This window comes from Heteronotia binoei, chromosome 5, assembly GCF_032191835.1.
Source record: "Heteronotia binoei isolate CCM8104 ecotype False Entrance Well chromosome 5, APGP_CSIRO_Hbin_v1, whole genome shotgun sequence".
Lineage (NCBI taxonomy): Eukaryota > Metazoa > Chordata > Lepidosauria > Squamata > Gekkonidae > Heteronotia > Heteronotia binoei.
In genome coordinates this window covers 92,088,209-92,102,187 of record NC_083227.1, presented here as the reverse complement: position 1 = coordinate 92,102,187, position 13,979 = coordinate 92,088,209, and the positions used below count along the sequence as shown (strand labels likewise).

General features: G+C 43.6%; 1 protein-coding gene across 3 annotated transcripts in view; it reads right to left on the bottom strand.

The window, feature by feature from the left end:
- Nucleotides 1-13,979, bottom strand: part of PHF2 (PHD finger protein 2) — a 198,563-nt gene that overhangs the window by 52,440 nt on the left and 132,144 nt on the right. For all 3 annotated transcript variants that reach the window (XM_060239820.1, XM_060239818.1, XM_060239819.1), the window contains exons 6-9: nucleotides 9,608-9,794; nucleotides 8,550-8,712; nucleotides 6,750-6,837; nucleotides 5,985-6,091 (exon numbers count right to left, since the gene is read on the bottom strand). In XM_060239820.1, the coding sequence (XP_060095803.1) occupies nucleotides 5,985-6,091; nucleotides 6,750-6,837; nucleotides 8,550-8,712; nucleotides 9,608-9,794 (545 nt within the window). The remainder of the gene's footprint in view (nucleotides 1-5,984; nucleotides 6,092-6,749; nucleotides 6,838-8,549; nucleotides 8,713-9,607; nucleotides 9,795-13,979) is intronic.

Genomic DNA, 13,979 nt, shown 5'->3' with positions numbered 1-13,979 from the left:
CAGGAATCTAAAGTCTCACTTCAAAATACTAAGTTTCAATGTTCAATAGATATTTTCAAATTGAATTTTGCTTATTCATTATAAAATCTTCATCCTTCCTCAATGCACCCCCCTGTGATACACAATATTTTGTTCATGAGGATTTCTTAACCCTCAGAATTGGCATTCCATGAATAAAGATGGCATTTGGGGAAAACGGAAAGTGGAAAAGGTCTGCTTCCATGAGCACATAGCTCTAAGTCATGGTATTTAAATGTGCTAATTCCACATTTGTGGCATTTGTCCAATTTAAAGTGTTGTGCAAAATTTTATTACAGTTCCTTCAGGTCTCTCCTGTTGAATCTCCTCCTTCCCTCCTAACACATACACTTGATGTCATTACATCATCATGCTCCCAATACTCAGCACTAGTGGTTGCGTATTACCTATTTGTTTGAATTATGTAGTAAATAGTATCATAACCCACGAGCCATCTTTGATTTTGCTCTGCTTTTTTTTCAAGGCCAATGTAAATTCCATTCTGAATTTTTTTTTCCAGTGCTTGGGAAGAGACATCAGAATATGACTACTTTGAATTGCAACATGTGACTTAAGACAAATAAGGATGGTCACTTCCAAGAGAGCATGATCAAAACAGGGGTCCAAGGTCACTTCTGACCTTAGAAATATCACCTCTCAGATTATCAAAATGAGGAGCAGAAGGTCAGTTCCAACAAAATGTGGTAAAAAGGTAGATGGACATTCCAGAAATTTGATACCTCCATAAGAAAGAGAAAGGTATTACCTCTACAAGAATGGCATCAAAAGAACAGTCATCTCCAGGATAGTAATATCTAAAGGCTTTATCGTTAGTACGATCTATGGATGTATCTTTGACTTGACATCATTAATCTTTTGAGTTTATCTTTTATATGATGTGTCTTCTTTATATAATTTTATATAATTTTTATATAATTTTAATATACAATTTTAATATCTTAGTGTAATGTTACAAAGCTATATATCTTTTCTATATTTTTCAAACATGGAACCATTTTGATCCTAAGGATGTTTTGAATACAGTGTGACAATTTACTGATACCGCTAAGATGAGGACATTGCTGATAACAGATATCTTCTAAATGTAGTTTTAACCTTGTACTAGAAATACCAACTTTTTAAAAACTGTTCTAGTTTCAGTGTCAAATGCAACTTGAAGGAAGGACAATGGCCTGGCCAACCTTGTTCTGCCTCCATCTTAAGACTCAGAAGGCAGCATTAAAGCCTTCATGTACCTTGACCTATGCAAGAATGCTGCCCTTTCACCTCCTTCCTGGAATCCACATTTTGGGTTACAAGCTTATGTAAACATTTGGTTGTTTCATTCTGCACGTTGATAGTCAATGATTGTGTAAGAAAGAATGTATAAAATAAAGCAACGCAACCACTATCACAGCAACGCAAGCAGCATGGACAGACTGGTGCGTGAACCCCATCTCTGAGTCATGTGACCATTACTACATGTGGTGCAGTGAACAGGGACCCCTTTCACAAACTTCTGGAACAAACCCCTCGGAAGTGCACTTCATCGTTCTAAACGACCCCTTCATTTGTGAGTATGGGAGGGCAGGTCTCGCAAATCCAGCAGAAACATTTGGAGGAGCTGCGGTTCCTCCTTCAGAAGTATGGCAGGTCCGTGACTTCTGGGCAACTTCAGACTCTCTTACAAGAGGTCAGTAAGCAGTGCCCCTGGTATCCGGAGGGAGGTTCTCTTAAACTTCGGGACTGGGAGAAGATAGGGAAGACCTTTCACACAGAGCCTCGAGCCTCTGTTGAACTGCTTCAAGCCTGGCATCAATGTAGGCATGCAGTAGAGAAATTTATGCCTGTTTCTAGCACAAGCCAGCTCTCCAAAGATTGTCCCCTAAAATGCACTGGTGTCCAACTTGTCCCCCCTGCCCCTTTTCTCCCTCCTCTTCTTCCTCCTCCTTCTCCTCCTCCTCCACCAACAGATCCACCCATGGGCTCACTATCTAATGCCCCAGGACACATGGTCTGTGAAGTTTTGGAGAAGGAACTTGATCAGGATAAATTGGAAAATGTCCCAGAGTTGGCAGAAATGTTGCCTATTTGCCCTGAACAGTTGACAGGGGAAGAGTTGCCTGACCGTTTATCGGTATGCCCAGTAACCTATGCGCAGAATGAGAACGAGCAACAGATTGTTAACTGTACTGTGTTGCCGCACTCTGTTTTGAGTGGAATTCAAAAGGCTATCAGAGACACGGGAATAAGGGGAACCGATGTGCAGAGTCTTTTAAAAGGACTCTCTAATGGATACATTGATTTCTCAAGATTGGAAAAATATGGTGGGTATGATGTTAACTCCTGGACAGTATGTGGTATGGGACAGTGAATATCATAATTTGGCTGATGTTCAAGGGAGTGGCTCCAATGGGACTTATACTGTTGAACAAATATATGGATCTGGACAGTTCCGTACTATTGAAGCACAAGTGCTCCCTGTTGCAACCCTTGCTATAATATCTGAATGTGCTTTACAGGCCTTTGCCAAAGTCCCTATAGAAGGGAGACTAGCCCATAGTTTTGCAACTTGCCACAAGAGCTCTGTTTAGACCTTACCAATTGTCTTCAGGCAGCAATCAAAAGACAGGTTGATAACCCTGACACAGCAGGAGAATTGATGCTGAAATTGGCTAAGGGAAATGCTAATTTGGATTCAGAAAGAGCCCCGTGGTGCAGGGTGTTAAAGCTGTGGTATTGCAGTCTTGAGCTCTGCTTACGGCCTGAGTTTGATCCTGGCGGAAGCTGGGTTCAGGAAGCTGCCTCAAGGTTATTCAGCCTTCTATCCTTCCTAGGATTGGTCAAATGAGTACCCAGTTTGCTGGGGGGGGGGGGAAGTGTGAAAGACAAACTTTATTTTGCAACAGCGCTCAGTGCAACAGGCTGAAGTTGTTGCTAGAAAAACTCTATTTACAAGGGTCTTTCAACTTAATAGTTGACACTTGTATGCATTAAATTTGATTGGCTATATTTTTAATCTTGCAGTTTTTAATTTCTGGCTGTAAGTTAACTTTTTTCATTGCCACAATTCCAAGTCATTCTAATCTTCCTGGCTTGATTGCTCAAGACAGTGCCTTTGCTGATAAGGTTTAAAAGGTGTTACATCGCTATTTACTTTTCCTGTCTCAGTCACAGCTATTTTCACCAGAATACCAAAGCATTTGTCAAACAGTTTTCATTAAATTTTGATCAGGACAATGGTCCACCCAGTCCAGCACTCTGTGTCATACAGTGACCAATATATGTATCAGTTTAGTGTAGTGGTTAAGTGTGCAAACTCTTATCTGGGAGAGCCAGGTTTGATTCTCCACTCCTCCACTTGTAACTGCTTGAATGGCTTTGGGTCAGTCATAACTCTGGCAGAGGTTGTCCTTGAAAGGGCAGCTGCTGTGAGAATCCTCTCAGTCCCACATACCTCACAGGGTGTCTGTTGTGGGGGAGGGAGATGGAGGAAATTGTGGGCCGCTCTGCAGCTCTTGAATGGAGGGCAGAATGTAAATCCAATGTCTTCTACACACACACACACACATATGTGTGTGTGTATATATATATACTGTGGTTAATAGTAACTGGGACCTCTGCTCTATATTTTTATCCAGTCCCCTCTTGGGGCTTGCTATGCTTGTAGCTGCCACCACCTCCTGTAGCAGTGAATTCCACATGGTAATCAGCCTTTGAGTGAAGAAGTACTTCCTTTTATCTGTTTTAACCTGACTGCTCGGCAATTTCATTGAATGCCCACAAGTTTTTGTATTGTGAGAAAGGGAGAAAAGTACTTCTTTCTCTACTTTCTCCATCCCATGCACAATCTTGTTAACCTCTTATCATGTCACCCTGCAGTCAATGTTTCTCCAAGCCAAAGAGCCCCAAGTGTTTTAACCTTTCTGCACAGGGAAAGTGTTCTCTAACAAACTGTGGCAAATGGATGTCACACATGTTCCTTCATTGGCTCCTTGGAAATTTGTTCATGTGTCTGTAGACACCTATTCAGGTGTCTTATGGGCCACTCCTCAAAGAGGGGAGTCTGCCACGCATGTTATTGCTCATTTAATTGCTGCCATCACTGTCCTGGGCAAACCTAAAAAACTCAAGAAAGACAATAGCCCTGCCTACTGTTCTGCTGGTTTCCATGAATTTTATATACAATGGGACATCTGTCTCAGTCATGGTATTCTGTATAATTCCACAGGTCAAGCTATTGTGGAACATGCTAATCAGACATTGAAAACCACTCTTCAAAAACAATTAAAAGGAGTAAAAATGGAGGTTCCTACCCAAATGCAATTGAACAATTGTATTTGGCCTTATTAACTTGGCATGGTTCAGTGCCCCTAATTAACTGGGGGTGCCGGCATGCTGCTGTGTTTTCTCTTACAGGTCCTTTGTGGGTTCTGGCACATTGTGTTCACCTGGCTAAAGATGGCATGGCATCAGGATCTCCTAAATCCACTTCCCAATTTCAATCTCAGCCTCAAACGAAAGATTGTGTAACGCCTGCAGACCCAGACAGTTCGTGATACCACATGAGGGGGATGTGAAGCGTCTAACTAATCCAGCTCAACAAACGTTGGAAGAGGCTGGGCAAAAGCCATCTCCAGAGGACTTGGTGGCTGATGTATTTGCACAGCTAACAAACTTTGTTGTTTATGTTTATATATTTTGTCTCCTCTCAAGGCTATTAGTTTTGGAGATAGTCTTCAGTTTAATATTTGGGAACATTTAGCTAACACTAACAATGTTTCACATTTTTTATTAACACAACACACTGATTTACATATGTCATTCCCGTTTGCAAGGCTCCAGGAACTGATACAGCTCTTGGTAAATGTTTAAATGCATCCCAAATCTCTTATGCAACTTTACCCAACTGGCATTCCCACCATAAGCCATTGCATGGTTGCCTGCAAACAGATGCCCCTTTGTGGAAATGTAATATAACAATTAATGTAACCAGTAATTATGGCTATACTCCTTTATCACCTGATTGGTTTTCCTCTTGCTTCCATTGAACTTTTAGTTGTATTCCTGCTAATATATCTCTTTCTGTATGTTGTTTAAGTCACCTTGCTGTGGTGTTGCCTCAAATATCCTGGCTTATGGAATCCTCTACCTCACGCATTAGCAGAAAAATGCTTAGACTCTTAGACTCTACCTGTGATTGTTCTGATATCGCATTATTATCTCAGACTGATTATGTGTCTTGTTTACAGCGTTGCTTTGTACAATGCTTGCCTTCCTTATGTGTCTTGTGTACAAAAATATGTAAACCGTCAAGAGAAGAATATACCTTGCAAGCCAATCATGCATATGTATTAGCAAAGCAATTGGAACGATACACCCCTTTAATACAATCGATTCCAGAGAGTGACGGTAAGGGGACAGACACCTTTTAACAAAAACCAAAAAAGAGTGAGATGAAGGAAGGACAATGGCCTGGCCAACCTTGTTCTGCCTCCATCTTAAGACTCAGAAGGCAGCATTAAAGCCTTCATGTACCTTGACCTATGCAAGAATGCTGAGGGTCTCGGAATGTGCTGCCCTTTCACCTCCTTCCTGGAATCCACATTTGGGGTTACAAGCTTATGTAAACATTGGTTGTTTTATTCTGCATGTTGCTACTCAATGATTGTGTAAGAAAGAATGTATAAAATAAAGCAACGCAACCACTGTCATAGCAACGCAAGCAGCATGGACAGACTGGTGCGTGAACCTCATCTCTGAGTCGTGTGACCATTACTGCAGCAACTCATTTAATAATATAATTAATTAAGGTTTGATTCTAGTACCTAATTTAAAAATTGCTTTATCCAAACATAGCAGGTAGTGGAGAGAGTGGTGCAACTACCTTAAACGTTAGGAGAAAATAATGTGGTACAGCACTATCAAAGCGTAAAAACACGATACCTACTAAAGAGTTTGTTTACCTTTAAATGATTCTAGCAGGTGTTTTCCTGTATACCAACAAGCCGTTTCAAAGTTTGGAAACTGGGTTAAGCTGACAATTTTTAATCGTCTTTCAACTTCATATGCTCTGTAATACAGTTTAAAAAAAATTTCAGTCACGGAGATCACATGCAGCTCTAAAAACCCCAAGGAGTGTATTTCCCATTATCACTCAGTAACATAACAGCTGTGTGGCTTTGCTTTCCAGGTGTTTTTAATCAACTAAACTGTGATAAATCCTAAACTTCTATGAAAATGACAAGTGTTCATGAAAACAGAACTTAAGAAAATGTATCAAAACACACCACACTGTTCATTATAACATAAATTAGCAAGCTACCAGATTGCTCAAACATGTATACTCATTTTAAGATGTATCAAAATGCACAATTTCAACATAAATCAAATAACACTGGGGACTAGGAATGATAAATTAAGAAATTGGGAGATTAGTACAATGTAAATGGACAAACTCCTTTCTTCATGGACAATAGAGCATATTTTTACTCATTGTAAGGGAAGAACCTGGCAGCAATGTCAGGCATATAGCTTAACATTACAATTGCTGAAATTTTCTATTCTTCACAGGTTAAAAAAAAATGTTTTCTAACTAAACCATTATCTCAGCCTCTATATTTGGGCCCCAACACAATGTACAATTGTCCCAAAATATGTAGTTGTCCTAAAACATATAGAATAGAATCTGGTTAAATATCCTCCAACAAAGATTGGAACAAACAGCTTACCTCATCTGCATTTCAACACTTAGACTATGTAGAAAGTGTCCTGCAAAGGCTAGACAGTCGACAGGAGTTAATGTTGCATAAATCCACCCTGTATAACACCAAAAAAACAGTGATGTCTTTAAAACACTGAACCTCTTAACTGTGTATGGTCTGCTGCTTGTTCAGTATTTCCTCTTTATATATTATATGCCCCAGGAGAATTAGCAAAAGCAAAACTGACTTGTCCTTTAGAAGTGCAAGTTTAGTTTTTACATTACAGTTATTATATGTGATTCCTGCCCTTCTTTTAAGGAGGTTGAAGCAACATTTTGGTTTCACACCAAACAAGGCTGCCAGATAATTTGAGTTACTTGCCCAGAGACACACAGTTAGCTTCATAGCTAGATTTTCACTGCAGGAGCCAGAAGCATCATCAGGCCAAATGGCAGAAAACGGATGACAGTTGCAGTGAAAAACTGGCTAGTGTAGCCCTTCCCCTACCACTTCCCCCTCTACAAATCAAATTTCAGCCTGGCTTCAGGCTGAGCTCTGGGTCTGCAATAGACTGATCAGCTACAGAACCCATGTGCTTGCAAAACCACCTCTCCTGGATATATTCTGCTGTGATCACTCATCAAAGCAAAGCCTTCTGAAGTTGTACCCTGGAAAACAGATAAAATCGGCAATTGCCCGTTCATGATCCCCATTATGGATCAGCCTCTCTGAGGCTATTAAGGTCCCCAGGCTTCTATTACTGATTGTTTTACTAGAAATCTTTGCAATTCAATACAAACATTATCACTGAAACATCACATTTTTTCAACTGGTTTACTGATTCACTGAATCATTGTATTGTACTGGTAAATCCACCTTAATTCCACATGAGAAAGGAGGAATATAAATGAAAATAAAATAAAATGTATTGTTAGTGTTTAATAATTAGGCCATTCTATTCTACTGTGTTACTTGAATACTAGGTTGGAACAAGAGATTTTAAAAAGTGTATGATGGGATATGGAGTAGAAATAGGAGATGCAGAGACTTCTCCCTGGAAGGCAATATGTGGAGCACCCCAGGAATCTGCTGTTTCCCCTCTGTTGATAACTGTTTATGTAACACTGTTGGAAGAGATCATTCATTGTTTTGGGTTTCATCAATATGTTTATGACAACCAGCTATTTATTTAGCTGTTCCTTTCAGATGCTGCCATCTTGGTTGCTGATCACACTCTTGAGACTGTGGTCAACTGTCTGGGAATGAACAATCTGAAGTTGAAGTTAGATAAGATGAAAGTGATGCTGGGTGGTAAAATGAGTGTCTTGGAGGGAAATCCCATTGCCTATGACACATGGAATGATATTGCACAGATTCAGTAAAGAGCTCAGGAATATTCTTAGATCTGACCTTGCTTACACATCAACTTCCTCATGTCAGCTGTCTCCTCATGATGGAGCACTTGGGGAGTACAAATTTTAAGTAAATTAAATGGAACAAAATGGCAGTCCAACCTGTTCCTGTTCTGGCTTACAAAGGGAAACGATGGGTTGGGAAACCTGTCCTGCTAAGAACTTTCTACTATACAGTTATGCTGCTTTTGCTTGCCCTGATAGAAGTTTCCTGTATTCAAACTGTAAACAGACCACAGGTTAGTATGCTGCCAATCAAGTAATAATTTTAAGGTTATCAGCTTATAATTCTATAGGACAGAGATTTAAATTGTACAGTTTAATATTATCTCACTTCAACTCTAACACACGCTTTGCAGATTCAGAGCAACAGGTGTGTTGAATGTAAATGTCTTGCATTTCATCAGTAGCTCACCTGAGGGGATAAAAAGTGTTTGTCCTTGTTTAACTGTGCATTTGTAACATTTATCCACTTGGTCAGCAAAAAACATCTCACTGTTATTTGCTGCGGACTGCCAGCGCTCATATAAAGAAATGTTTGCAGAGGTCGGCTTGATGAGATAAAATATTTTTTCACCCTAAAAAAGAACAAGTGCTTTGATTATTCAAAGGAATTAAAACCACATAACAAGTCTGTAGAATCACATATATTTTAAACAGTCTGTTTTGGTTATACCAGACAGTGGTGTGCATTTAGAAGGTAAGTAATCAAAACCCAATCTGAGCATGCCTCATATTGGTTAATCTCATAACTAATACAAATGAAATTTTACACACAAATAGTTTCAGTTCCGGCCATTTTTCTGGTAGTGTTGCGGTAAGTGTTGCTGACTGCTTTCAGTTCTCATTGCTCATTTCTGTCATTAAACTGTCTCACAGGACATGAGAACAAAATATATTCAACACTCACATATATACCTGACACATCTGTCAATCAGTCTATGTTCCTGCCAAACAGAATTGTTCTAATTTGAATTTTTCTGCACAGCATTTCCTCCAATCACACTGCTGAATCACTGACTTGGGAAGGGCTCTCATTCTATATAACTGGATGATGCCTCTCTGATTCATAATGGTAATAAGTATGAACCAAACAGTAGGAAGAAGCAAATGCCTTGCTTTCAGCCTTGGACAGTATGACAGAAGACAAGTTAGGGAAAGAATAGGGCTTTCCCCCAAAGACCTAATATATTTGGGGAAAGAGGCAAAGCTTTTATTTTTAAGTGGAAAGGAATGATATTCCATTTGAAGAGAGCAGCCAGAAAGCCACTGTCTTTTTTCCCTCCCCACCCCCATGAGAGGCAGCCTGCCTACTTTTCCTCAAGGAATGATATTACTGCTTTATATGAGATGTTCAGAAAAGCAAAATGGCTGTCTGTAATTCAATTCTTTATCTTAGCTTTTAAGATGATCCCCGTAATAATTCTAGGACATGGTTTGGTATTAAATATGGCAAAATAATAAGAGTCTTACTTTCAGGACATGGTACCAGGCAGAGGCTCCACCAGACTCTATGTGAAAATCTGTGTAGCTATCCTTCACGCATATCAGGCAATATTTGGTCACTTTAGGTTTTGCAAGCAAAGCATCATCAGGCCAATGATTTTCTACCCAAGAAAGTTTTTTCACTATATCAGGAGACTCTACAAAATTGGACATTCTGTTTTAATCATAAAAAGAAATAAAATTTGAGTTAGTATGAAATACAACATTGGATCTAACATCAGTGAAGATGCTATTTCTGGGCAAATTCTCAATTAGTCTTTAAGTGCGCTGGAGAAAGCACGTACTGGATAAAATGTCTGCAGAGCCGGGCAGTCCAATCCAGAAATAAGTGGTGGCCGGTCGCTGTGTAGCTGCCGTGCCACTAGTAGACTTCCTGAGCGTGGGGAGGGGAGAGGCAAAGCTTGCTGTGAGGGAGACGGTCACCATGGCAATGCCGCTGGAGTAGGCACAAGAGAGGCGGAGGCAGCCGGAGGGGAGGGCCAGCCCACCCACCCCCCATTGCCCAGTCCTGGCGCATGCGCCACAGCTCATGACAGTCAGGGATAGGGAGAGGTGGCCCCAGAGAGGCTGATAGCCATCCCCAACCTGCCCCCAATCAGAGAATGGAGCCAATGATGAGCAGACCATCACAGGCAAAGGAGAGATGTCCCACCAACACGGGGAGGGAACACAAATGAGGCTGGGCATGCACGCACAAGAAGCCTGGCTTGGTGGCGAGGCGAGGGTGGGGGTGAGACAGGGCCGCATGGAACCACGGAGAAGCTGTCAATCCCCTCACAGCCTCCTACTGTCAGAGACTCTGCCAATGGCAGGCAGACAAGCAGGAAGTACCAAGTGCAGGAGTTCGCTGTCATAGACAGTGGCTAGAATGTGTGTCTGGGAGTGAGCAGCCCAGCAGCAGACACCCCCCACCCAGAGACACCCCCCACCCTGTGTTACCCTGACGCCCCCTGCCATGTGCACGGAACACCTCCCCCGGGGGCTGCAGAACTCAGAGTGCGAGTGCATCAACTGCAGAACTCTGAGTTCACTTCATCAGCTCCTCCCTAGTGTCCTGCGCACAACAGCCCTGTGGGGTCAGGTAGGCTGTCAGCCCAGGCAGGCTGAGGGGCAGCACTCCCCTCCCATCCACCCACGCAGGGGCAGCATAGCGGCTCATAGACCATTCCCCCCCCCCCAAACCAAGTCTGCCCACCCTCCCAGGCATTCCCTCGGAGAGGCCACTGACAGAGGAGGGGGGGGGTTGCCCAGGGAATGTGCAGCAGATGCCAAGCAGGAGAGACAACAGAGGGCATAAATCAGACTTTATTTTTCCGGAACAGAGTGCAACAGTGTCCCTGGCGCGCGCTGGGCAGTCTCGCCATGGCTGGGGCTCCATTCCGAGTGGCAGGCAGAAACAGCTGAGGGAGTGAGGGGCGGTGGAGTGACACAATCAGAAGTCTCTGTGTTGGAGTCTCACCTGCAAAATGGAGATAGAGATCAAGAGCACCTGCAGGGGCGGCAACTGGAAGAGCAGGCTGTGTTTCAGCCAGGCACTCTCTTAAAGGGACAGTCTCTGACCCACCTCCCCGCAATGGGGCAGCTGCCACACACACACACCGCATGCCCTGCCAGGGGTTGGGAACAGAACAGAGGGCAGACCAAGGGAAGGGAGCAGGCGGCTGCACAGGGGAGTGGGGTCAGCAAATGACCCCTGCTGGAGCCCACTACCTGCTTCAAGTGCCAGAGACGCTCACACAGCAAGCGGCCGAGAGCGAAGGGAGGGGGAGGCTGAGAAGAGGGACAGTGGAACTTACCAGCCATGGGCAACATTCCTCGCATGCAGAACCTCCGGGAGCCCAGAACCTGTGGAGACCTGGAAACAAGAGCAGTTAGCCCCAGGGGAGAGACCTCTCTCTCCCCCTCACAAGTCAAAGATACTGTCAAAGCAACCGCGTGGTGCAAAACCCGTCACCAACGTGCCTACCTGTCCCTCACTCTAAGTCTGTACGGCTGGGAGCACGCCGACAGAGCTTCCCGACACACGCTCCTCTCGCTAACAACTGAGCTGTGCGAGGCCAGAGCAGAAGTATTTCGGGGGGGGGGGAGACCGTGATTGGGTGCTGGGAAGGGGGCTCATTAGCCCGAGGTGCAAGGGGATTGGCGAGGCAATCACGCCGCTCCCTAAGGGGTTTGAGAGCTTCCGCAGCGATGGAGGCAACCTTTGGTTTTGGTTTCAATGAGTGCCTATGGGACATGTCGCTATTTTTGCCAGAGTAAAGTTGCGCCTCTCGAGGGGGGGGGGCTGCCATGGGCCAAACTGCTCAGGAAGCTGCCTAAGCCTGGCCGTGCCCCCAACTCCACCCCCTCCTCCGCCTGAATGCTGCGCTCCGCCTCACTTCCGCCCACGCTCATGCGCAGCCCTCAGGCACCACTGCCCTCGGGTGGCCCCCCGCCCACATAACTCCCCCCAGCTGTGGTGGCGCCGGTCATACGTTGGTTCAAACCCTTCCTGCGCCCACGTAGCAGCTCGTCTGTTCCCAAAAGACTCCCCTCCCCCCCACCCCGGATTGTGCTGCTAATCAATCAAACCTAAGGGATTTTCTTGCAGAGCAACTGTATAGGAGCACAATCGCAATAAACAATAATAACAAAAAGAATCAAAAATTGACTCTTCACTAACTCTAGCCAAATGAATGCATAGACAGCCTTCCATGTATATTAAATGCATTCAATATAACAGCAAAGAACCTTTCCAATTTTCTGAACGTTTGTATAAATATATGTTTAACTGCTTGATGAGTTATTTCAGTAGATATGGCTGTATACAATTTGTTTTCATTTTTAAACACCTCTTCCATGAGAGATTCACTCCAAAAATATTCTTTCTAAATACACTGTGTTTTCATGCTGCATGTCACAATGGAGCTTTAGATCCTCTTAAAGTGTCATGTTCTTGTTGAGAAATACAATATCTGCTAGCCAATGATTAAATCAGGAGCATGAGTAATCATTCCTATAACCCCCAAGAATAAAACGCATCCCATCATTATTGTCTGCAGATAGAGAAAAAGCTGTAAAACAACTATTGAAAAATACCTATAATCACAGAGCTTTGAAACTGCTTTTGATCCTTTGTGCTCAAGGAAGGGGGTTACATTATTAAAACAATAAATACAGCCTAGAGAGCTATGGATACTACAAAAGAAATGATCTTGCAATTATCGTTCAGCCTTTCTGTAATCTGCATTAATTATCACTTCTTTCTCCTCTTCAATGAGATGGAATTCTCAAACAACCATGGTTTATTTTATTTTTGCCAAAGCTCATCATTTTATAAAGAACCATTATCTTGCCCTATAATAATCTTTTTATGGCTATATAGATTATCCCAAAGTCCTAAAAGGAAGAAAAAGTTTAAATTACATGGTTCAGCAAATCATAAATTCATCCCTTCCTCACCAATGATGTACACAGAACAAAACTTCCTCAGAATGAAGAGCAGAAATGAATAGTTTGTCTAGAATGTGGCTCCCAACCGGAGGCAGGCTGCACAGCCTTGTCTCCAGGGGCCGTTTTGCCCCTTCGAAAGAGGAGGAGTGGGCAGGGCATTATGGGAGGTGAGGGCGGAGTGGGCACACCTTAACGGTTGTCTCTGCTTTTGCCTTGCAGTCTTCACCTCGTGCTCGGGGAGCGAAGAGCTTGGACGAGCTCCTCCTGTCCTGCCCGACACAGGGCCTTTTGGCACGTTGGTTTACATGCTGTGGCAAGCTGCGGCAGCGATCCCTCGGCTGAGCTTCAGAGGAGGGGCCTGTAGCTCAGTGGTGGCAGTTACCTGGTGGCTGCAGCCACTTTTGGGTGTCAAGGGACAGATAGCACCCAATTTTTGACTGCATGGAGGCTGCATGGAGGTAGCGGGAGCACTTTTGGGCACAGTAATTTGCTGCTGGCTGGGTTCTTTAGCTCAGCCAGCGTTTTTTCTCTGCCTTTTCCCGTGGGTTGTTCCCCCTCTGTAGCTGGGAATATCGGGTCTAGTTTTGGGGCCCTCTTCATCCCCCCCGTCCTATTATTGGGGTGGTCTGCACTGTTGCTAGGCAGGGCAGTGGCCATTTTCCCTGCTTATTACTCCCCTGTTGCTGGGCGAGGGGGCTGCCATTTTCGCTGCTTATTACTTGGATGCCTGGCAAGATGTGCAGTTTGGTAGGGGCGAGTCTGTACAACACACTAATGTAGCTTGGCCCTGGGGGCCATGGGGGCATTCAGATACATTTGGGACTCTGGCCAAAAGCCAATCTGCAGTGTTTACTAATCCTCAACCTTGGGCTTAGGGTTTTAATTCAGCTAACCCTCTAGCGTCTTG